Below are 26,927 nucleotides of genomic sequence, written 5' to 3'. Positions count from 1 at the left end.
AGCATAAGAGCCAGGCACCAGCTTACAGATGCTCACAATGCAGAGTTAACTACAACAACTTTCGTATCCTACCAGGTACCCATTTAACACCTGGGTGGAGAGTGGCAGATATGGATTAATGTCTTGCCTTAGGACGTTGGTGCTAGGCTGGGATTTGAACCCTCAACCCTTGGATTGAGAGTCAAGTGAATGAACCACTGTGCCAATTGCATTTCAAGATTAATCCCGACAGGTATCTATTACATTCCTGGGTCAAAAGAAACTGTAAAATGTAGTATATAAGGACAATCACATTGGGCAGATATTTGAACCCTCAATCTCTCAAATGAGGACCAACCAAAGGAACCACTTTACCACAGAGGTCCAGCAAGAAAGTCTGTTTCATTTCACATTTATCATAATCATCTGTACCTGTCCCTGTCTCTATCTCTCCTATCTCGTTCTCTTTCCCCATCCCTATCTCTGCTGTCTCGTTGCCTTTCTCTATCTCTATCCCTCCTATCTCTTTTGTCTTCTCTCTCTCCGCTTCTATCATTCCTCCGTTCCTCTCTATCTCTCCTTCTTTCACTTTCCTTCTCTCCATCCAAATCCCTCCTTTCTCTTTCCCTTTCTCTTTTATCCATCCTTGGTTTGTCCTCTCGTTCCCTATCCAAACGACCATTCCGATCCTTCTGTTCACCTTCTCTTCTCTTAACTTTGGTTTCATCATCCTCGTATCTCGTAGAATGGTATGAACTCCTAGCTTCGTTATCGTCGTATCTCCTCATGCTCTCCCCTCTTCCTTTATGTTCAGAACCATCCACTATCCTCCTATCATCTCCCGCTTTGTCTTTTCTTTCTTTTTTCTATAGTCCTCATCTTTTTCCTTCTTGATTTTCACATCAGAGGTTGACTCGCTGTCGTCGCTATCGGGTGCCCTCTTCTTTTTTTTCTCCTTCTTTTCTTTCTTTGATTTCTTCTTCTTTGCTGGTCTCTCATTTCCTAAAATAAAATGAAATTGAATATGAAAACAGTGTCAAACAATTAAACATTTGAACAATACATCCAAATGTGAAAAAGATATATCAGAGTATTGAAGTAATGTTAAACATTTTGACTTGGTCAAGAAAGTAAATGAATTATTAAATTGCTTATCAATCTGGCTTACAGTGAGCGTTAAAAAGAAATCCCTGAAAGTTTGAAGAAAAATTAAACACATTTAGGAAAGAAAAACTATTATGAATACAATCAAAGAGCAACCTTTATTTGAGATGTACGCATAGAATTACAGACAACGTAGAAAGCCCTACTAGAGCTAGATTCAGACAACACATATTTTTATGTCAATTTAAGTTCACAATTCCATAATATAATTAGATTATACTTCAAAACATATGGGACGTACCTTGGCCTTGCTTTCCACATTAAGCCAAAACAGAACTTATTCACTACCATACCTTTCATTGGTAGAACTAATTCCTCTTCATCAGATGTTGGAGGTGTCTTTGGAGCGCATCCCTCTTCTCTCAGCTTCTTAGTTGCATCATCCAACTCCTCGTCATCCTTGGGCTTGCGATACTCTGACACATGATCTACCCTCAATGTCCTTCCCTTCAGCTGCATCAGAAAGATAATTATATATCAAAAACTTTCAAGATTAGTACGGGACAGGCATTTTCAAGGCAATAAAATCTTTATGAACTGCAAAAATTCAGTGTTGTGCCATTTTTTAATTTCAGATTCAATTATTTTACAGCATGAAACTTTTATGACAGAGAACCACTCGCGAAATTGAATTTAATGCCCTTTGTTTTGGCTACAGTAGAAAGAAACAATATTGTTAAATCCAAAGCTTTTTTGACACAAAACTTTCGCGAATAATAAAGGACAAGCTTTTTAAAGACAAGAAAAACTTTTGCGAACTGCACAAATGCAGTGTATTGCGATTTTTTACCCAAATATTTTACAGCATGAAACTTCTATGAAACGGAACCACTAGCTTAATCAAGCACAATTTTTTTTAACGATACCAATGTGTCAACTAAAGTCCCTTTCATGAACCCTCTTGTAAACATTAACAATGGATAATAGCTAGGAGCTCTGTAATTATCTTTAACAGGACCACATCAACGCCAATTATAGAACTGCTACTATACCTTGCATAATAGACACTTTAGACCCTCATTCTGATACGACACATGAAACTGCGCTTACGGCCCAACCAAAAAATTACTTTTTTTTTTACGAGGGCTCTTTTCAGATTTTCCCTTAAAAAAATAGCCCCCCTTAATTATTTTGCGGTGGCTATTTTGGAGCTCAGGGGGGCTTTTTTTTTTAAAGGTTGTATTTTTTTAAACGCGGTTTTACCTAATTAAATTCCAAGCAAAGGCAAATATAGATACAATTGTAGCGTACATATGTCATGTAGAGTATTGCAGACATTCAGATACCCATGATTTATTCACTTTGTGTTAAACTTGTGGCTTTATGATTTACATATACATGTAACTAAAACTTGTCAAAAGGAGTGTTTTGTTTAACTGTTCGTTTTTCATATCCTAAGAAAATATTATCACTGACACGCGGGCTAGGAATTAATTTTTTTATGGGGGCTACTTTTCCCCATTGCCTAAAAAAACCAAGGGGCTACTTCCTTAAAGCCATATTGTAAGCTGTAACAATAAGTTGTGTTTTTCCTTAGCCATCATACTACTAGCAACCAAATTGGTAGGTAATATGTTATTTAGTCTTTTTTTTCTGTCCCAAATTTAATTGTTATCATGGACAATGCAATCCCATTAAAAAAAAATGTAGACCAACTCCCTTTAAAATTGTGTTATTTAGACCATTTATAACAATTAAATGTGAGTAAATATTTTTACTGTTGTCCCACATACCGATGTAGGGTCTATTTGTTATGCCGAAACATGCAAAATCATGGCCTTATTTTTTTTTATAGACTCTAATTCTAAAGGCAAAGCCAAAGCTAGTTTCATTTCGTAGACAGGAATTGATGTCATCATCACTCATGTCTTGGCCTGGCATCGATCGTATATAAATAATTTAATTTAATTTAACAGTTGTAAGAAAGATTCTGAGGAGTAGGAACATCCTTTATATATTTATTTACGGTTTTTTATAACAAAATTCAATTTCTGTGTACGAAACTTGCTTTATACCGATTTTACAGGAAAAAATCCGGCATTGATTTTGCACGTTTCGTTATTACAAATATATCAGTATGTGGGACAACAGTAAAAATATACTCGCATTTAATGGTTTTAACTTATAAATAACACAATTTTAGACGGAATAACATTTTTTTTAATGGGATTGCATTGTCCATGATAAAAATTAGGGCCAGAAAAAAGACTAAATAAACATATTACGTACCAATTTGGTCGCTAGCAGTTGAGCTCTCGTCACTCGCAAATACTTATTTATTTGCTTCATACAATTACAAGGAGCGTGCGGGCGCGCGCTGGAGCTGAGCTAGTACGTTTCTGTGTATTGTGAACGTGTGCGAACTGCGTATGCATTCATGCTGTACACGAAACTACATCGGGGCCGGTGGCCTGTTCGGCCGCCGGGAGCTTAGGCGCAGGCAGGCGTAGCTACAGTAGGTACGACCGCCGATCCGCTGCAACTCACAAAACTTTTAAAATGTTGATGGAAGTTTCTAGTTTTGGAGTTGGTAGTTGGAACGGAGATTTCACTCAGACACATCAATAAATTGGTTTATTAATTCATAGGGAATATCAATTTATGGCGGGGGCGATTTTTCAAGATATATTGATTTTTTTTCGCCCTCGTCTTGATCTTTACCGTGGCGATTTCAGAGGTTTAGGGGGCGAATCGCCCGTCGCCACCGTGTATTTTTTTCGTGCTCTTCTGGCAATTAATACGTACCTTAATACCATTGAAATTATCCACTGCTAGAATGGTGCTCCGTTGATCCTCATAGGCAATGAAGCAATATCCCTTGGACTTCCCTGTTTTTTTATCCCGCACCAGGTTGATGTTCACAATCTCTCCATACCTACAACATGGAGAAACAATTCTATTATTCTAAGTTTTGACTTTTGAGTATGAATTTTGACAGACATTAAAGAGAAGGTTGAGTTCTGGGAAAAGGTGACAAATAATTTGTGAGCGTTATCATTGTTATTGGTATGCAAGGGTGGAAGAACATCAGATGAAACATGTTCCCTGAAAAGCATGGCTCTTCAAATGCCTTCATAATTCTAAATATGGCATGTAACATCATAAAAATCAGGACGGATTTTTACGCCACGTGTTCGTGTAGTCCCATATACATCCTTCTGTGCAGTGCGTGTAAATTTCCCAAGACTTGGCCAAATTTCTTATCGATTTGATGATTCCAGAACCTTGCAATACACACAAATACTCGTATGCTAGATGATCGACCTTTTCTGATCGATCCACACCGTTCCTTTCACAATGCAATCGCATGAACAGAAGTCAACTTTATCTTTAAATCATAAAACTGTGGGTATGATAACAGACTCTTCAACCTTTGGTGACCCAATGTTTGCCCCAGCTACAAGTGTTCCTCCATGCTTTCTTTCATCAAAGATACTGGTATGGTCCGGGCTTCGGTTGGGTTGTGATCAGGGGAGAGTTTCACAAAGATCCTAAGTTGAACTTATCTCTCAGTTGGACTAACAATTATGGAAAACCGTTAGCATCATTGAAAATATTTTGTAAAAGTTATTTTAAAAGGCATAAAATGTTGATTCAAATCATTCATTTTGTCTAATATCAAGGAGATTTTATGTTGTTGATGTGGAATTTCTGAAAAGTCTAAATATTTGAATTTTCACTTTTGAATATATTTTATTTTGAGGCTACAAATGGCTCTCCATAATATTCAAGTCCAACTTAGAGTTAAGTTCGACTTGGGATCTTTGTGAAACACCCTCCAGATTGGGTATTTTGTTCAGGTATAATTTCATCCCTACAAACTAAGAAGGCCTCATTCACACACGATGTGGTAAAATGGTCAAGGTCAAGGTGATAGAGATCCAATTGAAAGAATTGTACAGAAGTACAGATACTTTATATATCATCCTACAATGTCAAAAGCAAAGAATTTCTAAGAATTTTCCCGCTGATTAATCTGATGACTTTCTTCACCTCTTGAACTAAGAGGTCAGCGGCCCACAAAAAACTTACACAGCTTCATACATGGATGGTTTTTTGTTTGGTCCAGGACTCCAGGTATAGTCTACCCTCTCCAGGCTCTCCTCCTCCGTCCCCCCCCCCCCCCCCCCCCCAATCTGAAAGGGATACGCTCCTCCCCTCATACAGATAGTTCTATGACCTCCCCTCCCCCTCACTTAATCAGTGTATGGATACACTACTGATACAATACTCACTGTGAAAATACACACAGGACATCTCCCTCCGTCAACTCGAAGGGCATTCCTCCATAAAGATATACGCACTGTCCTTGTACTGCTGATGCCACGAAGCAGTACTGGATACACCATACTGGGCTTCTAGCTCATTCAGCTTGTTGATATTCTTCACATTGGTGAGAGGACTGCAATGAAATCAGTTTTCAACTTAATTGATGAGGATGATGATAATGATATTTAATATTCAAGATTGAATAGTGATAGCCTTCTCATGAAATAAGTAGTCCCATCTCATTCAGTGATTATATAGCATTGCAGAAACTGCTACTGATTTTGTTCCATCTGGTCCCGTTTTGCTAGCATTTGCGAATCGTCTTGTTACTATGTTATTGTTAGTGTTACAGCTTACTAGATGACTGTTTAATACAAAATTGACCACCTAAAAACTTGGTTCCTAAATGCGCGGAATGGGCACATGCACATTACGTTGATCCGGTCTCAGCATCATTTTCCTAAATTGGCGCCTACAAGGGGCCTTCTGATTGACAATCGCTGGCTGCCATTCGCTCAATGTTATAAGATATTTGTTTGACTAAAATATGATTTTTGTATCAGATCAAACGAAAAGCTTGCAAAATCATATTTTAGTCAAACCTTACATTTGTTACTCTTTTTTCAGCATCCTTAAAAGGTTAAGTATTTCACTTAAGTTAAGTCTTACGTAATTCTTTTTTAGTTTGAAAAATTCTCATTTTCGTCATATTTAAAGATAAAGGTGAGGTCTGACAACAAAAAAAATGAATTCTCACAGAATCAAACAAAACTTACACTGAATGTTCAAGATTACAAGTAGATGTCATTTGCCAAACAATTTTGGTAGAAAAAGTATAATGGCTTTAAAAATAAAGTGCTCAATGCGGAAAGTTCTACTTGGTAGTTGGTACAGTATGGATCAAGCATTTTACGACCAAATTTGAGTTTACACATAGATTGAAGAATCCGGGCTATCTCGCCCCACGGGACATTTTGCCCCAGCCTCAAAGACTGGGGCGAGATGTCCCGACATGCTTCACCGATCGATATATGTTTGTGCTCATTGTGACTTAATAATGCCATTTCCAACCACAATATGTAATGGAATTGTGTTAAATGATACTATTGAAGACAATCTATAACTTCTCTTTAGGTAAAATGACAAAAAAATGGCATTTAGGACAATTTACTCACAGCTCGCAATTCACATTGCCGCACATACATTACATGTGCGTTGTATCGACTCTGACCACTGAAATTCGAGCAGTTTTTGTCAGTAAATCACTGCAAAAATATCATTTTCATAATGTATGAAGGTCTATTTTTGATTCCTGGTATAAATTTCGTTATTGAGAAGTCGAATGTACTACATTAGACGAGAAAGCTGATGTTTGTTCACATTCTTTCGGCCTGGCCGTAAATTAGCAGACTACTGCTAGTGCTACCGTCGGGACATCTCGCCCCAGTCATTGAGGCTGGGGCGAGTTAGCCCGACTCTGATTCAGCGCACTTTGAAATGAAATGCACCGAAGGCGAAGCAGCTCGTTGCCAAGATTGACAATAGAATTCAAATTCAAATTTCCAAAGCATCTTTTCCAACATTGGTGAGCTAAATTGATTGCATTTTACTGCTATGAAGGTGCCATCAAATGTCACAAAAATACTGATTTTTGAGTGAATTCTCGTGAGTTTCTAACTAGACCTAGAGTAAAGGAGGGGGTAATCGACCAGCTCCAGTTTTCGGCCGATTGGTTGGATGCATGGTAAAATCCCATTAAAATACATCGCATAATAGCATAACACATATCCCACACATACCATACCATGCCAGTGTCACTGAAAAACCACATTTGCATTGAAAAATATATCCTAAAATATCACATTTTAGCGATGTAATCGGCGGTCCCGCTACCCGAATGTCAAAAATCGAGTATCTTACGCGTGTCTGTAAGAAATATGGGTACCATAAAATAAGCTTTATTTCAAGTTTTTTGAGATTTAGAGCCCGATTTTGTGCTAGTCGCAAGCTCAAAAGTATCTCATCGCATGTATTAAATCAATGCAGCTGCACACCGCAACGCACACACGATATCTATGTCTAATTCAGATTCCAATTTCCGATCACCGCAGTACTAGTTTTCAGCCTGGCGAGCTCCGGCGTGGGAGACCTGCTCCGCCCGCTAGTGCTATTGATCAGCGCGGAAACACACAGCGCGTGACTTTGTACATGCGGCCGAAAACTGGTTCGCTATGCCGATAACTGACTCCGAAACAGTGAAAATTGAAATGAATATTGTCATGGCAATTCGTGATTTTTTTTCTGGGATTCTTTTTTTGTTTAAATAATAATAATATTTGCTTCATGATTTGAACAAGAAATGATAATAAATAGGAAGTAAAGGGTCCAAAAAATAGGATTTTGTCTTAAGTGGCCGAAAACCGGCTCCTTTACTCTAGATCTAAGTTAGCAGCAACACAACAAACAAAAATTAAAAATAGCATTGAAACCAACTCTTATTCTTAACATTTTTTTTCTATACAAAAAGTAAAATAATGCTTTAATGAGTGATTACCCCTTCAAAGACTCTACACATAACTTGCGTGTGACTGATTGAAGCACGCCGGGTGCCCGAAACTAAAGTTTTAAAAAAAAAAGTTATGTAGACAGCCCGTAGACAGTCCCAACACTAAACAGTAACACGAATATAAACGAATGGGACAAGGCATTGTGTGAAAAGCTTCATGTCCCAAGCAACGGCGATGAAAATGAATTTGAATAGATAAAGAATGAACTCATAATGGTCTAACGAATTCCAATTACCTCAAGTTTCAATTAAAAAAATTAAAACCCAAGATTTAATTTACTTACTTCATGATTTCTGCGCGAAAAGCAGAAAATGAAGCAGCCGTAATCGTGCGTTGCTGCTCCTTGATTCACCGGTATGCCTATGGTGTATTTCATGAAATCAATTGAAAAGCAAAAAAAAAATTCGACTATGACCTATACTGTTGCCCATAAGTTTAGAAATTTTCCTTTTGTTTTCATGAAAAAATTGTTACCATAGTACATAAAGTTTATACTTGTCTTCTCCAAAATATAATAATCAATCTCTAAGATCATTCCAACTTCATGGGCAACAGCTTACATTGCATCCTTTAGAGCAATTTGATTCACGTTATTAGTGGTCTTTAAAAATGTTACTAAGTATTTAAATGGATAAAAAGTATATTAAAAACATAAAATGCAGGGTACGCCCCCCCCCCTTCATGATTTACCAAATATTTGACCATAACGTAAGAGTATAACATTGTGGCCCGAATTCACAAAGGAGGTTTGTCAACCAACCTTGGTTTTCGTGCGTCATATGACGCCGCGCATTTCGACGCGTTTTTACAAACCAGGTTTGTAAAAAAACGCGTAAAAACGCGTCGTATGACGTACGAAAACCAAGGTTTGTCGACAAACCTCCTTTGTGAATTCGGGCCACTGTGTTTGGAGCTAGAAGGGCGTTAACTCATATGGTGGTGTGACTCACGCATAACCTTAATAAAACATTTTGGTAATGTAATCAAACTTAATGCATAAATTAACAAATTATTTCATTCACCTGTTACAAAATAATTGTTTTTCAATAGTAAGAATGAATGCATATTGCAAACATTAATTGTTTGTAGTTAGGACAATCATAATGGCTTGTCCTACCTAGCATCATGTAATGTATGCAATTCTGACTATTAAATACAATTATTCGCGTATCAGGATAATTACCCCCTGGACACTCACCCCCGGAAAATTACCACCCCCCCCCCCCCCCCCCAGGAAAATACCCCCTGAAAATGTTTCCATTTTAATTAATGCCCCTGTCTATTCTCACTAGTGCCCCTTACCAACTCTAATAAGTGCCCACTCTTATAATTGCCTCTATTCAAATCTTGGAGGTAACCCCTATATTTTGACAAGTGACTTTTTTATTCTTATAAGTGCCCCTTTTCATCTCTGGTGAGTGCCCTTATTCAAATTTGAGAGATGCTCCCTTTAACTTTGCAAGAAGTGCCCCTTTTCATCTCTGATAAGTGCCCTCTTATCCTTCCTAATCAGTGCCATTTCCCTTCTGATACTATTTCATGCCCCTAATTCTCCTTTTGTAATAAGTGCACATTTTCCGTTCTCATAATTGCCCTTTTTTTTAATATATCTCTGGTGAGTGCCCCTTATCAGGTGCGAGAAGCGCCCCATTTTCACCCCTGATAATTCCCTTTTTTATTTGACACCTGCTCCTTTTCTTTTCTAACAAGTGTCATTTGCCCTTTGGGTATGTGCCCCTTTTACCTTTCTCCATAAAATTTCCTCTTAAGTTAAAGCAATTAAGATCAATATTTTAATTAATTTCGCCCAAATCTCGCTTGCTACGCTCGCTCGCATTTAAAGTTCATATAATTATGTTCCTTATTAAATATCTTTTCAGACTTTCATCATTAGATTATGCTCAAAACCCCATCAGAATGTTTTTTTCCTCCCTGCTATAAGATGTAATTTGTCGCACTCGCGACCCTACAAATTTTGACATTTTTGCTCGCTCGCTCACGAATAAATATATTCAGACAATCACACCCAACTGCAAAGTATGATGCTTTTGCAATATCTTGGACCATTTTAAGAGAAAACAAACATTGAAACCATCCCCGATAATGTAATCACAATGTAGGGGTAGGCCTACATATACCAATGTCTAAAAATTACATATTTTCCCTTTGTATAGGTTCCCCTTTTTGTTGGTGCCCCCACTTTGTAAACGCTCCATCGCCCCTGGATAATGGGTGGGGTATCAACATATCATCTCATTGGTCTAAGTATGAAGAACATTGATTTAAGCAGCCAATCAAGTCATTTGTTATAGTGGGTAGATGCAAAGTACTCTAGCCTCATGAATAATCATGAATAATTATCATAGCAAAAAAAACAGTACGCCATAGCTAAAACGTACTTTGTAGGCCCACATCTCGACGGATCGTCAATATCCGCACTCTCCCCTAACATAAACAATTGCTTATTATGCCACCTGGTAGTGATGCGGATTTTTGTTGTTCTGCCCCAAAACAAGTTTTGCTCATTACGCCACTGGTCAGAATATAATGGTGGCATAAAGGTATAGGCCTATTAGTAGACCGACTAGACCCCGTCGGAAAACAGCGGGGCTATTCATTGCCCTACCTGGCAACATGTAATGTATGCATTTCAAATACAATAATTATTCGTAACAATTGAATGAAACAATTTGTAACGAGGCACTTAACAATGATTTGGGCATTACATTTGATTACATAATACGAAAATGGCCTATTCGTGGACATATCATCATATCTCAAAAAACGAATAGATTTCAAAATCTGAAATCTTCAACTGAACGAAAAAGATAAAATAGCATAATTAAAAATATGTTTAGGAATTGGGTCTGAAATTGTGAAAACAAATGAAAAAACATCGGCAAATGTTGCTGTCTTTAGCGTCATATCCGAAAAACATATGAACTTACCTACAAGGGTCTGGAAATCTTCATTTTGAGAGAAAATTTAATGAGAAATTAAAGTGATACCAATTACTTCCTCCTTCTTTATCTCTCTCTCCTCAATTTTGTATTTTCTTCGTTTTCTGTATTTTCTTCTCTCTGTCTGTGCATGTAGGCCTACTCTTCATCAGATCAGCCCCCCCCCCACCCCCCTCTCTCTCTCTCTCTCTCCCTCCCCTCTCTCTCTCTCTCTCTCATTTGTTTTTATCTCAAAGAGGGCCATGCCTGCATAAAGTGATCTGCCCACCATGAAGATAATATAGGCCTTTTAATTCTTTATCCCAACAGGCAAATGAAAATTTCTTAGCTAGATTCTCACTATGATATCGGTTCATTGAAAAGGGCTCTCCATTGTGGTATGATTTATTGTACAGAAAATTCCTTTTTACAGTTATCAACTCCACACACCTAATAGCTATAGTGATTATGCCTATTGTATGGGTCAGAATGTGAATTATGTGATGATGACATATATTGTTAAGAGACCCCGTGGGAAAAAGCAGCTATTAAATGCAATATACTCTATACCCTCCCCCCCCCCCCCCCCCCCCTCTCTCTCTCTCTCTCTATCTCTCCCTATTTGAGTACCTGGGAGTTCCATTGTGAGTGTTTGCATTAAAATCCCTAAAGAAAAGTACCGTGTCACTCGGCGCATCGCGTCTGCATAATGTTTGTGGTGCGAACCGTTTGAAAAGGTATAAAAGGCGAAACAACAATAGAAAGTCAGATCGTTCCAGGCCAGGGCAGCGTTTCATGAAACCGTCATAAGTACAAGTCCAACGACATCCCATTGAAATGCGTGTATTAAGTTTAAAGATGAAGTTGAGTTCTGGTCATGCGATTGCATCGTGAAAGAAACGGTGTGGAACCGACCAGAAAAGGTTGATCATCTAGCATATAAGAATTTGTGTGTATTGCAAGGTTCTGGAATCATCAAAATGATAAGAAATTTGGCCAAGTCTTGGTAAAGTTACCAACACTTGCACAGAAAGATGTATATGGGACTACACAAACACGTGGCGTAAAAAGCCGGCCCCCCGATTTTTACGATGTTACATGCATATTTAGAATATGAAGGCATTTGAAGAGCCATGGAACATTAGTGTTTCAGGGAACATGTCTTAACTGATGTTCTTCCACACTTGCATAATAAGAATGAGTAATGCTCGCAATTATTTTTCACCTCTTCCCAGAACTCAACCTTCTCTTTAACACACGTTTCAATGGGATGTCGGTGAACTTGTACTTATGACGGTTTCATGAAACGCTGCCCTGATTACTGTGCTGGGAACCAAAATCATTTCATGCCACTTCATGCGATATACCTGAGCTGTTTTGTTGGTGTTGCCGCTGTTAGGATCCGATAAGGTACGTTTGTCATCATCCTATTATTAAGTTATATGGGTTATTCATACCCATAATAATCTAATTATGGTATAATGCTACTCATGCTTTTGGAGTTCATTTTAAAATTGTTTTTCATTCAGTTAGAAGATACTCAATACATTATGTGTGTGTCTGTGCGTTTGCATTTATTATGCATATGAATATTATTTCATATATGTATATATCCACATGCATGTATGTATACATTTCAATTTAATTTCAATTTTCCACTCAAAATATAATTATTACATAATGAATACATACAACATATACATTAGGACCCCTAAGAAAGCAAATTAGAAGGGGCCCTGTACAAATATAAAGAAATAAATGAACATATAGGGTTTTGTGTGTAAGCAATAATATTTAGCCAGAGGCTAAAAATGTAAATTTATCATCATCCTAATACTGTTAAGTTGTCAGCCTGCTGAGAAAGAAGCCCAGAATCAATTACCACACGAATGTATTAGTATAGTATATGGGCCTATAGTTTATCTGCCATAGTTTACAGGAGGGATTAGATCGCCCTGCAGGGTCACTGGACACTGGACAGGTGGTTATCTCATCAACCCAGCTCTCAGTTAACATAAGAAAAAGAGGATCATGGGGGACCAATGGTCACCGATTAGGCATTGTTTGTTATATAGAGGGCGCAAGTAGCTACAAGTAGTGCAGTGGGCCTTTAAAAAATGATGACGACAAAACAAATTACAGAGAAACATTTTATGGTAACGAATCCAACGATAACAGTCCAACAGTTCTTTTATGATGCTCACACAATTCACGACCTTCAAGTGAATATCTTCTATCACCTGGGCAATAACAATTAATGCAACACAATCAGGGCACACCTATAGGCACACCAGCGGCACACGGCCATCACGCAATGAATAAGTACATGTATGTTCTAGAAATTCCTATACATGACAGTCATATTCGATCTGTCTTTAAATAGGCTATATAATTATATACTATAGGCTATATATACGGCTACACAAAATTTTCATTCCGTATACGGCATCAACTAAATCAATATTGATAGACCTATATTATGGTTCTATCCATAAATGTTTATAATTTATTTACAAAACCTATTAAATGATGCAAATTCGGGCTCATTTAACAATAGGGCACACCATCGACTTACATTAATTTTGGCAACTCCAAAGACAAAAGTATTTTGTCATCATTATCGCATAATGTGTATTTCTTCACAGTCATGTAAACTTACATCAAATGTCTCATTTCACTTTATATTTAGACGCATCAAATTAAGCTCTAACAATCATGTGACTTATGATGTTGTAGAGTATAAATTAGTCGGTAACCTAGCTGTGAATAAAATAACTTGGACTCGCCCATTAAATGCTCTATCCTTCTAACAAACAACCTGTATTGTGATTACCACAATGCTCGGCCCATTGGGAACGTTAAATGATGTGCAAAGCAAAATGAAAGAATTCAGATCCCGCGAATATTTTCTTAACAATCATCAAATGTCACGTGATGTTGAAGTTCATCTTCTATACAATTTCATTTTAATGGCTGAAAGAGAGGGAGCTTAGGGTTTTGTTGTCAAAAGTACTCTGACATGTTTACTTGATTCCCAGAGCAATCATTTAGGTCGTTCCCTTGTAAAATGTCAAGCCTATACCCCCCCCCCCCCCTCCCATTTGAAGAGAGAGAGAGAGAGAGAGAGGCGGGGAGATAGTTAGAAAGAATTAAAGAGGGAGAAAGACAGACATGCAGAAACGAACAAACAAACAAAAAGACAGACAGGCAGACAGAGATAAAAAGAAAATAATGATGTTAATTGCAGGAGATCGAAACCGGAACGTATTTGCAATTACAAATTAAAATTGTATTTGTATTATTTGCACGGACTGGTGTCCAATAAAAGCTCCACACCCCTTTTAGAGGCCTGAGCAGTGGTCGCTCAGTTGGGGGGGGGGGGGGGGGGGGGGGGGGGGGGGGGGGGGGGGGGGGGGGGGACACATTTTTTTTTTTTTGGTCTCGAAATTTGAAAAACCGATGGACACGTCCCACTGGAAACTGGAGCCCTGCACGGGATGAGCATTTTGTTCCGTTGGGGGGGGGGGGGGGGGGGGGGGGTGGGGGGGGGGGGGGGGGGTACGTAAGGTCACCTTTTTAGATCAGCCATTGGCATATTGGCATAAAAAAATTAAAAAAAATCAAAAGGGGGGGGGGGGTTTTCACACAAAAATCACAAAACATATACATAAAAAAACTCAAGGGGGGGGGGTTTTGGGGTTAAACCCCCCCCCCCCCCCCCCCTTGAGTTTTTTTTTATGTGTATGTTTTGTGTATGCGCCTGGGCCTGGGCCTGAGTAACAATCATTATTATTATATTATTATTATTATTATTATTATTATTATTATAATTATTATTAGTAGTATATTATAGGGTTTGTTGTTGTTATTATTACCATTATAATCATTATATTTTTATTTTATTTTTATTTTTTTTAATTTAATTTTTTTATTATATTTTTATTGTTGTGATTATTACCATTATAATCATCATGTTATTCTTATTTTGTTATTACGTGTCATCACTAAACTGTGCCCCTACATCACATTAAATACAGAGGGGTGGAGATAGGGGTACACAGTAGGCGTTCACCGGGGTTTTTACAAAGAAAATTTCTTTCTTGCTTTGTCACTAGTGATCACAACCGAAACCATGAAGATCTGTACCATCGTAACTGCTCTGCTCCTTGGCATCACTGGAGAGGCAACTGCCCATAAAGGTATATCTATCTAGCATCAACAAAAGCAATAGTGTAGCATTCAGGGGCGGATCTAGGGGGGGGGGGGAGTGTTTCGGCGGTTTAAGCACCCCCCCCCCCCCCCACCCTTGGGCGGCCAAGTGAAAAAAAGGGGGGGGGGAGAGAAGAAAAAGAAGAAGAAAAGAAGGGGAAAAGTAAAACAATAAAACGTCGCGATTTTTGGAAAATCCTGGATCCGCCACTGGGTCAAACACCCCCCTTGGCAAAAAGCTAGATCCGCCCCAGGCATTGGGTCAGCTTTTAAGGAGGGGGCACTGGATCGAAGCATGGGGGCACTAAAATATTAGATGTATGAAATGCTTATAGAGAGTGCCGTTGTTGTTCTTTTTTTTTTGTTGTTGTTTTTGTTTGTTTTTTGGTTCTTCATCTTTCTCCTTCGACTAGATCGTGCCTCGGTGTCTCCAGTGGCTACCCCACTGAACAATATCAATATTTATGTCCTTTCATCCAATTCTTGATTTTATGATCTTTTACGACATGTCATATGTTTATTCAAATTGACCGAGGAGAATGTTATACCGAGCATAATAATCGTAGCATTGTAATATTTGCTTATTTTTCACATGTTTGGCAATGCCGCATTGAAAGTCTAAGCTAGTCTGCCCAAACCTTTTACATTTTATTTCACTTAACCTATGTGAATCGCAGTGGTCTATTTTGTGCACATTTTCTCTTTGTGACAGAACAAATGCAGTCATTAAAAGAATGTTATGACTGCTATGTTATTTATAATGTAAATATAATCGATTATTTGGGAGCGCTAAACCAAAAAATACCAATGCAATTACAAAATTTAAACATTTATAGACTCGTTTAGATACGTTATTCACATTTTATTAATAAGAACCAATATATTAGAAAGTATCTTTTGAAAGTAGCAAGACAGATTCTTTAAAAGAAAGTGGGATGATTTCCATGTTTTTCTTCTTTTTTGTTTTTTCTTCATTTTTTTTTTGCATTTGTAAAAGTTACTAGTAAACACACATATTCCAAAATATTAACTGTACACCCTCTGACCAGACCGACTATCTTTTTGCTTTTCACTGAACAGACTTTCGAGGTGATCTGTACGAAACCTTGTTTTCGAACTACACCAAGAGTTTTCTACCCCACCCTGATGAGTCACACAACGTGAATATATCAATAGATCTCGAGCTCTTACAAAAACTGGTCAGTTCTAATGATGATGGTATTTGAATAATTGATTGATTGGTCGATTGATTGATTGATTATTAATTAATTGATTGATGATTAATCGATATATATCACTGATAATTGAATGGTTGGTGGATTGATTGATTGATAAATGATTGGTGGATGATTGAATGATTGATTGATTGATTGATTGATTTTATTTTAAAAGTATATGTTCATTTATATCATAAAATATACAAGATAGAGCATACAATTATAGAAACTTACTTTAAGCCACACTGTCCTACTTGTAGCTACTAAGTCTTGCTCCCTCTTTATAGAAAACATTGCCTAATCGGTGACCATTGGTCCCCATGATCCTCTTTTCTTATGTTAATTGAGAGCTGAGTTGATGAGATACCACCTGTCCAGTGACCTTGCAGTGTGGTCTGATCCGTCCTATAAACTAGTACAGATAAGCTTTAACGGAATGAACAATACGAAAGGGCTACTTTAATTCTTTAAAAAAAAGGATTCTTCAATATCTCTTAGGAAACCAAACAAGGGTAGCTCATTTACTAGCTTACATATTTCCTTCAATATTCAATATTCTTTGGATACACATTCACTCGTACCTTTATTTTGATTTATTTTATTCATATTTAGTGAATCATTCGACATTGTAAGACGTCTTTGATTGATTTTGAATTTCATATCTTTCAGGATTTATTTCAAGGGACTATGCACATGAACGTTTGGCGAACATTGGTAAGTTATCATTAACTTAGGCAAAGGGTAGGCCTACTGGCAAGTATAGACAAAGTAATGATCTTTTGAAGTTGCGATTAATCAAACACAAATTGGCAACGCCGTAGCGTATCCTGCGTGTTCCTCTCCAATTCTCTCTGTACAGATTTTTTGTTTAATTTTAATTTTCTTATTATTGATGAAGGAATATTTTGTTTCATACAGGGGTTGTATAAAAACATATTTGCAACAATAAAAGTAAGGGTACATCTATGATTGGAAATTTTCTTTAGGCAAAAACAGACATCTCTGATTTTGTCTAGTATATATACAGGACAAATGAGAGGATACCTCGCAAGATACGTCACAGAGTTGCCAATTCGTGTTTGATTGATTTCTTATTGTTAATCTGAATTTGCTCAAACTTTTCCTGGTCTGTTTCTCCCATTTTCTGCTTCATTAAAACCAACTTAACACCAGCCTGAGGATGGATCCCCCTTTAACCTTATATAGGGGGGGGGGGCTTTAGAAGTCCCCCTACATTTTTGTCATAATTTTTTAACGCAATAAAATCTGGCGCTGAAATTTTATGAGTTTTTCTTTGACATCTCCCGCACATTTTAAGACCCTATTTGCAAAAATAGGGGGTATGGTATCGGAGATGTAGCACATATTCGTGACCAATGTCACACAAAAACGGCTCCAAAAATGGTTTCCAATGATCTTGTGTGTACAATGTATGGGTTTTACAAGAATTGTTGTTAGAAGAGTGTTATTTTCTGTTTTTTCTTCAGATAACATCCCTTTTGGCCATCATGAACTATTCTAGATAACAAAATAATGAAAAACAAAAGATTTAAAAACAAAGAAATACATAAGAATTAGAATTTCAAGAAAAAAAATTAGCATATTTTCATTATTAATTACAATTATAAGTATGGAATTTCAATACATGTCATTAATTTGACTACCCTATCTTTTACATTATATTTCAAGCTACAAACATGCCAAATTTAATTGCTTTTTTTCTCCATAAATAGGGGGAAAACTGGACAAAATGAGAATTCGTTGGAAAAATTTGCATATTTGCATCATTAATAAGACATAAATTAAAATTAACGATAGATATCATAAATTTTACTAAGCATTCTTGATTAGTACATGATAAAACACAAACACGCCAAGTTTTGACAAAATCGGTCCATAAATAGCCGAGATCATAGGGGGGGCCTTAGAAGCCAAGCCCCCCCCCCCCCCCCGAGTTATGCAGTTTCAAAATAGCCCGGGCTATATAGGGTTAATGGAATATCATCTGTTCTATAATCAGGTGTATAAAGATGAACGTTTGACTTGGAACCCAGCAGATTTTGGTAATATTCGCAGATTCCACGTCTCCTCCTCAGTAGTCTGGGTTCCTGACATCAGTATCTGGAACAGGTAGGTAGACAAACAGGTCCTAGGTTCGAACCCCCTCGACATTATGAATCCCCCCAATGATAATTTGTATACATGGTATATACGAGATCGACACCGTAATTAAAGCTAATCTTCAGTTCTGGTATATGAGAATCATAATTTATGTCGAATGAAAATGATGTCATAATCGAGACGAGTTTGTTCCTAGTTTGTTCCTAGTTTGTTTAAAGCATCTGCCAATGGAAAGAAAAATTCCAAAAAGGCAGTAACCATGAGATTTATCAGACGATTTTCAGGAAAAAGCACTTTTTAAAATACTGTCTTTACTGTTCCAGTGAATAAACACTGTCTTAAAGCTTATCTGCCGTAGTTTACAGGAGAGATTAGACCGCCCTGCAAGGTCACTGGACAGGTGGTTATCTCATCAACTCAGCTCTCAGTTAACATAAGAAAAAGAGGATCATGGGGACCAATGGTCACCGATTAGGTTATATAGAGGGCGCAAGTAGCTACAAGTAGTGCAGTGGGCCTTTAAGTAAATTAAGGGGTGTGTCCAACATCTGCAGCAATTACCTCTCTAAACCTTCTGCCCCCTTCTGCACATGCATTCAAGTTCGATTGTGATCCTGACACCCCCTCCCCAATCATATTTTTTTTTTATTTTTTTTTTTTACATATAACCATCTGTCTTTATCCTCTAGTGCTTCCAATGAGCCCAGCATCGATCATTCCGAGGCCATCATCTACCCTGACGGGACCATCTACCTGGTCGTACCGATGTTCGTCGACGCTTCGTGCGGACTCGATCTCAGTGACTTTCCCTACGATTCTCACGTAAGACGGCAAGATTCCGATACTATGTTACAAAATAATTATTGTCTAGTTTCACATAGATGTTTGAAGAGATCTTTATCATTTCCATTTTTTATAAAGAAATTTAAATATTACTATGAAGTTTTACAAAAAACCTATGCGCAACAAGATAGGTTTATTTCATTTCTTGATAGATGGAGAATCTTGTTCTTTGTCGTAACTTTCTTTGTCAAAATTGTATACATCCATCATTTTGTACATGTGTTTATACTGCTTTATGCTTTGAGAACAATTGAATAAAGATTTTCTTTGAAGAAAAAATTAGGGGAAAAAATTTCCAACGACGTCATATATAACCCAGGCAGACACATCGCCAAATCATTTCTAGACAGACTCCAAACAGACCAATAATTCTTGGCCATTTTGGGGATAATTTTTGGTTAAAATGTTCTGTGTGTTGTCGGCAGGGGCGGCGATCCCGGGAGGGGGGGGGGGGGGGGGGGGGGGGGGGGGACGTCCCCCCCCCCCTAAATTTTTTTTTAGGGGTGGGATCGTCCCCCCTAAAAATTTGATAAGTGCAACAAAAAAATGTATAGCAAATCGGACTAAAGACTGCAACACACTTTTAGGCTCTGGAGGGCCCAAGAGTGCAGTGTTTAGACAAATAAAAATGCAAAAATCTTCTCACTCAGGAGCTACACTCCCTCGCATAATATCCTTCAAAATGTACAAGAAAATACCAAGAAAAGTAAAGTGTGAAAAAAGTAAATTACTTGTTTTTATACTATAGTTTTGCTAAGTCTGTATTTTTTTAATGCAACAAAAAACCTGTGAGGGGTAGTTTCTTCCGTCACCTTCACACCTCTTATTCACTATTGTTCCCTCGCATTTGCGGGGGGGGGGGGGGGCTTTGGGGGCAGTTCCCCCCTCCCCAATGAAATTTAAACGTTGTTTATTTCTATTCGATACCAGTGATTTACAAATGTTGCTGATATGGCATGATATTTCCCGGAGCTTCCGGGGACTCTGCCCCCTGGACCTCACCAAGGGCCCTAAGGCGGCCCCTGGATGTTCATCTGATCGTAATTTAATGCCTAAAACCCCTGAGCTTCATGCTCATTACGCCACTGCTCCATCGTCCCTCGCATTTCGTCCCCCCCCCCCCCCCCCCCTCGGTCATGAAAAGAAATCGCCGCCCCTGGTTGTCGGTCCCGTGTCAGTCTTGCCTGTGTGATCTAATTCCATTGAGTCCCTCTTTACAGAGTATTGTGATAGCGGTTATAGCAAATGTATAGGGCTAAAATATTGAAATATGTCAGCATTTTCGTTTCTGCCTCATTTTGAACGCGCTCCATGTATTAATTGCAAAGGATTTTTTTATCATAACCACGGACCATAACATAATATTCAGGAAAGCCGCTAAACAATTACACCGGATAACTTAACATCGAGGACAGTCTGATAGGACAAGACTAGTATCCCCGAATACTTAACCGTATGCATGTTAGGACAATTACCCCTGGGAAAATTTCTAGGACTATAATTTCACCAAATAATTACTCCATAGGCAGTAGTTGTACCTGGGAAAATTTGATTTTGAGTATAGGCCTATTTATCCGGGCTTGTGGGTTTCTAAATTGTTTAAAATATTATTTTATTCTATAACGGTACTTATCTTCGGGTTAGTTAATTGATATCTTACCTACTTATATAGGACACGACACATAGTCATCCTTTATCAAAATACAACACTTTAAAAACATTTCTTTACCTCAAAATTTATTATCTGTATAGAACTGCAGCCTCACTTTTGGTTCTTGGATCAACGACAACTCGCGGATAGTCTTTGACACGAGGTCAACCGGTGTGGGTCTGAGTCATTTCTCGGATAACCCGATGTGGCACATCGTAGAAACATCGGTGCAGAAACACGCGATCGTTTACGCCTGCTGCGAGGAGGTGTACGAAGATGTCACGTTCTACATCACGATCAGCCGCCGGGAGAGCCACGGTCGCATCGGTCCCGCCGTTGTCAGCGTCTGGTTGATTCTCGCCGTCTTCCTCATGCAGCCGTCGAAGGGAGGAGAACGTATCATCTTCGCAGGCCTGGTATTTGTGTCGCTCATCGTCCTCAATGCGGCTCTCAGCGCCGAGGTGCCGGCGTACTCTGTGACCAGGCTGGGGAGGTTCCTTCTGGCTGGGATGTTGATTAACAGCATCGTCGTCGTCATCAACGCCATCATCTACCGGTTCTACCCCGCAGAGCAGCAAGGGACGACGAAGGTTAGTAATTCCGTTGTGCCTCCCTTGAACGAAATGGGAGGTGGTGGAAATATCTTGTTATATCATGATCGCAATTGTTTCCCAAAAATTAAGTCAAGGGCAGTTTTAAAACTCTTTAGTTTGTCCCATATAGAAATCAAGTTCGGATTACGTAACACGTGATTTTCGTGTTCGCACAATTCAGTAGGTGACATATTGACTATTAAAATTGCCTTAGGTCGAAAATCAGATTGTAGATGGTATCGTGTTTTATCACTATATATACTACTATTACTACTACAATGCACTACCACTACTATTACTAGTACTACAACTTCTTCTACTTCTACTAATAATGTGTTTGTGTTGCTCCAATATATAGAATTAAACTCTGTAGGTGCACTACTGGTGGCACTGGCGTACTGGTGGGGGGGGGGGGGGCTTCGGGCGCTTGCCCCCATAAAATTAAACCATGAATTATTTTCAATTCCATACAAGTGATTTATAAATGTTCGTGATAACACATGATTTTCAACAAAATGCGCGTTTCTCCATTTCTGTTGCAAACTGACACATTCCCAAATAGCCAGGAATGCATTACGTTTTTTTTATAGTCACTTGTCTAAAGGGCCATAGTGGTACGTAACACTACTAGAAAATTCCTTTCCAGATTGCACATTTTCAGGTCGAAAAATAAAAAAGACACCCCCTCCCACACCATCCCCCTACGCTACGCTCCCTCGCAAAGATTGGCCCCAAAAAGTTTTCGCTCATTACGCCACAACATAGAGAGTTCAAGAAGTAATTTTTAATAGGGGCCTACTAACAGAATACTTTATGTTGTTATTACCTGTTTCGTTGGCAGCACCAATTAGGCTCTTGCCTTTTAAAGGATGTCTGGAAATAAATCATAACTAGTGTGCTTATGATTGAATTTACAAACTCTGATCGTATTAAAAATTAGATCACAGCTTTTATCAACTTAATAGTAAAATAAAGTTCACCTTTTCCTTATTTCTTCTCTCTCTCTCTGTCGCTTTCATATTCCCCCTCTCTCTCTCTCTCTCTTCTCTCTCTCTTTCTCTTTCACAGGCCCAGTCCAGCTTCAGTGCGCCCCGTGTCTTCTTCCTCCTCGACGTCGCAGTCGCTCTCATTCTCTTCGTTGTCCTCACTATCTTAACCGGCGCTCTATTTTCCTAACGACATCATCGTGAACCGGATAAAATCATTGTATTTTTATGAAAAATAAATGAGGTTTAAACAACTCCAGATTTGGAATATTGGACTTTAATGTGCTTAATTATATAAGACAGGTATACTTCATAGAAGTTAGAGGCCTGCAAAATTATGTGTGATCATTGCATGCAGTGTCATTTCATTAACAGGAAATTTGGTCTTTTATTATCTTTTTTTCTTCAAGTTTTCATTTGGATCATTCCACGACTTCACAGTCTTCGTTAATTCTTATTGTAAGACATGACGAGCCTTCTCAAATTCCTTCCACAGCGTAATCACACGACCTGCCTGGGACCCGTTTCACAAAGCCCTTTTTTCGATGACAAGTGGCAAAAATCAGTGACAAATCTGCTGATAACGAATTACAAGCTAGAAGTTCACTAGCTTATAACTTTGAAGCTGTCATTTGTCACTGATGACAAGTTTTGTGAAATGGGGCCCTGGACTCAAATTTATTGTTACGTCCACAGCATACTGGCTATTAATGCGGGGATAATAAGGCTTCAAAGTCCTTTGTAAGCACAGAGAGACCTCAGGGGGCGACGATAATTATTATGTAATGATACAAAAGTCGGTTTTTAACATTTATTGGTTTCCGAAATTGTGTTTCAACTCCTAGACAAGTTTTTCCTGATAGTGGATTAAATTAAATTGTGTTCTGTATATCTTTATAGCTTTCAAAATGGTCATATCCTCGAGCACTTCAATTGTTTTGGGAAGCCTTGTTGATCAATGTTTTTATTTTTTATTTTTTAATGTAGGTTAATGTTTTACAGTTTAAAATTGAACGTGTACTATAGCCACTGCACAATATTAATTTTGTTATTATGTATTTTAAAGAAATATTTTTATCTATAGGCCTACCTACTTTCTAAGAACACAGTGTCATCCATATTCTGGCGTTATTGTAGTAAGGATTTTAATTCAAATAAAAATACTTTTAAAGAATTACATTTCTTATATTGTTTGTTTTCAGACTATATAACAACGTGTGACTGTGATGCAACAGAGAGTTGTGTTTAACCACATTAAAGGGACAGTTGAGTTCTTGTTTCAGACTCCAAATGCCTTCAAAGTGCGTGGTTGTTGCTCTTATTCTGATTTAACACATTTCTAGTGCTCTTTAAGGACCTAACATTTCTATGAACGTAATTTTAGACCCCAAAATGTGTAAAATTTAGCCAATACAAAAATATACCAATTCAGCTCCACTTTCAGAAAAATACCGTGACCGTTAATCAATTAATTAATTAATAATAAAAAATACACGGGCCGGCTGGTTGTGCTTATTATAACCAACACGAAAAAGCCAACAAATAGCCAACATCGGCTGGTTCAAATTATCGAATGTTTTGTGGGGCACCACAAGTATTAGAAATCGTTATATTTATGGATATTTCAGCCGTCTGTGAACCGATTTTGATCAACAAAGACAATTTTGTCATTTAAATTGTATGTTCTTTCAAACTTGACACTCAGCTTTTCATTATCTCACAAAAAAATATTTTGTGTAGCGCCCTCTGCAACAAAACTCCACTATCCCTTTAAAGGCACACTGTCCTACTTGTAGCTACTTGCTCCCTCTAATATAAAACTTCCCCAATCGGTGCCTGTTGGTCTCCCATGATCCTCTTTTTCTTATGTTAAATGAGAGCTGATCCGGAACAACGGCGATGAAAATGAAGTTGAATAGATAAAGAATGAAATCATAACGGTCTAACGAATTCCAATTACCTCCAATTTCAAGGACAAAATTCAAAACCCGAGATTTAATTTACTTACTTCATGATTTCTGCGCGAAGGGAGGTATTACTTCCTGATAGGAAACCGTTTCGTTCTGAGAAAGAACCGTACAATAGCTTTTTGTATACTGGACTCACTCTTTTTTAAGTATTCCATAATTTTTTCCGGTTGGGATTCGTTAATTTCTGTTAAAAACATAGCCCTTTCTATAATATAGTTAGGGCAATGTACTAAAAAGTGTTTTACAGTCTCTATTTCACTGGGGCATCTATTACAGAAACCAGTAGCATGAATTCTCAATCTGAGGATATCCTGGTTAAGTCTAAGGACTCCAAAGCGGAGTCGATGAATAATTGTTGAATGTTGTCTCTCTAATGAACATATATATTGTTTATTAACATCTTTTTTAAATGTTTTCAAATACGAGTTGGTTTTTTCCACCTTTCTTGCCAAAGGAGTTTGGAACTTGTAATAATTAAGCTTTTCATTTCTGACATATTTAGATTACTATTGACTTCTATTTTCTTTACTAATGCGGCCTTTGCTTGGAAATCCGCCATCTCGTTCCCTTTTATTACACAATGTCCAGGTATCCACTTTACATATATATCAACTCCTTTACTTTTTAAGTGAGTAGTCACTGTGAGAATTTCCAGAATAAAAGATTCGTCCTTCTGTTGTTGTAATGCAATAAGTGCACTCAGTGAATCACTAAAAATAACAACCCCCACGTAAATATCTAATTCATCTACCCATCTGAGAGCAAGAATGATAGCAGCCAATTTAGCCCTGTACGAAGAGGTAAAATTTTGCTCCGATGTACAGAATAGTAAGGGACGTAAGAAGCAGCTGCAGCGGTCCCTCTTTCAGGTACTTTTGATCCATCGGTGCATGTGTATATGTAATTGAGTCGCCCATTTAGTATGTATGATTTCCAGGCTGCTTTGTTTTTGCTGTGTAGGATGATCTGTTTTCTTTATTCGAGTACTTAATTCCGTTGACACTGCCGGAGGGTAGAATAACCATGGTGGAAATGGGGAGGGGGTTATCGTTTCTATACGTTTTCCCAGCTTGCTTTGTATTCTATATCCAAAAGGTTTGTTTACGTTTTTCCCCTTCAAGTATTCAAAATGCCAAGTTGGCATTGGGTTAGAACATGGTTCAATGTTTTTCAACAACGGATGATTCGCCCATCTTTCGATGTTTTGTCGATATTTACTTGAAAGCATTTGTCTTCTTATATCCAAAGGCATTGGATTCACTTGATTCACTTATGGTGTATTTCATGAAATCAATTGAAAAGCAAAACAATTGTTTCGACCTCCTCTTTTTCCGATAATATGTTGCCCGTAATAAGTTTACAGATTTTCCTTTTCTTTTCATGAAATGATTGTCACCATATAATTTATTCTTGATAGATAAAACTTATAGTTGTCTTCTCCGAAACGTATTAATCAATCTCTAACATCATTAGATGGGCCAATTGATTAAGTTCTGAGAAGATATTAACTTTAGATCTATATACTAAAAAATATATCATATTCTCACAGGTAAGAGAAATGCATTCCCACTTCATGGGCAACAGCTTACATTGCATCCTTTGGAGCAATTTGATTTCACTTTATTAGTGGTCTTAAAACAAAATTAATAAGTATTTAAATGGATTTTTTTTTTTAAAGTATTAAAAACAAAAACATGTAGGGTACGCCCCCCTTCATGATTTACCAGGTATTTGACCATAACGTAAGAGTATATGTGTTTGGAGCTAGAAGAGCGTTAACTCATATGGTGGATTTTTCAGGCTCCGGCAGCAACTTCGTGAGCGGTGGCAAAATCTTTGGCGTGCCAAAAAATTGCCCGAAGACCTTGCGATGGTTCACTTTCGTGTTGTATTCGTGTGTCCATTTTGCCCTTCGTAAGGCCATCGTGAGAGCATCTTGTCAAATCGTGTAATCTTGTAATTACTTCGTGTAATCATCGGTGCCATCGGGCATTATCACCTCACGAAGACAATGAGGAAACAAGTGCTACGCACAGGGTTTGGTGACGTCACACAGTGTGGACATCGTTGGCAGACAACCCAATCCTGGCAAAGTCATCAAAGGAGAGAGGAATGAAGTACAGAACAATAGAAAGAGTCTATAGTCCGAAGACAGATGAGAATTAAAGAGAATTATTATTATTAATATTATCATTATTGATAATATTAAAAAGAAGAATAAGAGAAATGGGAGAAGATGAAGATCGGAGAACAAGTATAGGGCCTAGTGGTCGTGGGTAAAACAAATTGAAAACAAAAGAAAGGGGAATAGATCGAGGAATAATACTACAACAATGATAACAATAAGGGTGCGCATGCGCACATGGTAACGTTAGGTGAATGTAAATCGGCAAAGCAGTGAATTGGCTCAATATAGCGT

At 37.9% G+C, this 26,927-nt stretch overlaps 2 protein-coding genes across 3 annotated transcripts; one reads left to right on the top strand and one right to left on the bottom strand.

Moving 5' to 3' along the window:
* Window positions 1-619: 619 nt before the first annotated feature.
* LOC586775 (RNA-binding motif protein, X-linked 2) lies at window positions 620-8,351 on the bottom strand. Its single transcript, XM_030982435.1, is given in 6 exon segments — window positions 620-981; window positions 1,437-1,596; window positions 3,889-4,018; window positions 5,379-5,433; window positions 5,436-5,545; window positions 8,263-8,351. Coding segments are annotated over 6 exon segments (639 nt in total). The 5' UTR covers window positions 8,268-8,351; the 3' UTR covers window positions 620-802.
* Window positions 8,352-12,178: 3,827 nt separating this feature from the next.
* On the top strand, window positions 12,179-22,941 carry LOC586791 (neuronal acetylcholine receptor subunit alpha-2). Of its 2 annotated transcripts, none has more exons than XM_030982434.1 (8): window positions 12,179-12,328; window positions 15,034-15,117; window positions 16,208-16,326; window positions 17,014-17,058; window positions 18,365-18,474; window positions 19,155-19,287; window positions 21,061-21,549; window positions 22,627-22,941. In XM_030982434.1, the coding sequence occupies exons 2-8, from the start codon at window positions 15,051-15,053 to the stop codon at window positions 22,726-22,728; spliced, it is 1,065 nt and encodes a 354-aa protein (XP_030838294.1). In that variant the 5' UTR covers window positions 12,179-12,328; window positions 15,034-15,050; the 3' UTR covers window positions 22,729-22,941. The 2 variants fall into 2 exon arrangements, with proteins under 2 accessions (XP_030838294.1, XP_030838293.1); XM_030982433.1 differs by having other exon boundaries at window positions 12,188-12,328; window positions 22,621-22,941.
* Window positions 22,942-26,927: the final 3,986 nt, after the last annotated feature.

This window comes from Strongylocentrotus purpuratus, unplaced genomic scaffold, assembly GCF_000002235.5.
Source record: "Strongylocentrotus purpuratus isolate Spur 01 unplaced genomic scaffold, Spur_5.0 spur5_scaffold_12, whole genome shotgun sequence".
Taxonomy (NCBI): domain Eukaryota; kingdom Metazoa; phylum Echinodermata; class Echinoidea; order Camarodonta; family Strongylocentrotidae; genus Strongylocentrotus; species Strongylocentrotus purpuratus.
Note: the sequence above shows the minus strand (reverse complement) of the source record. Positions and strands in the feature narration are given on the sequence as shown.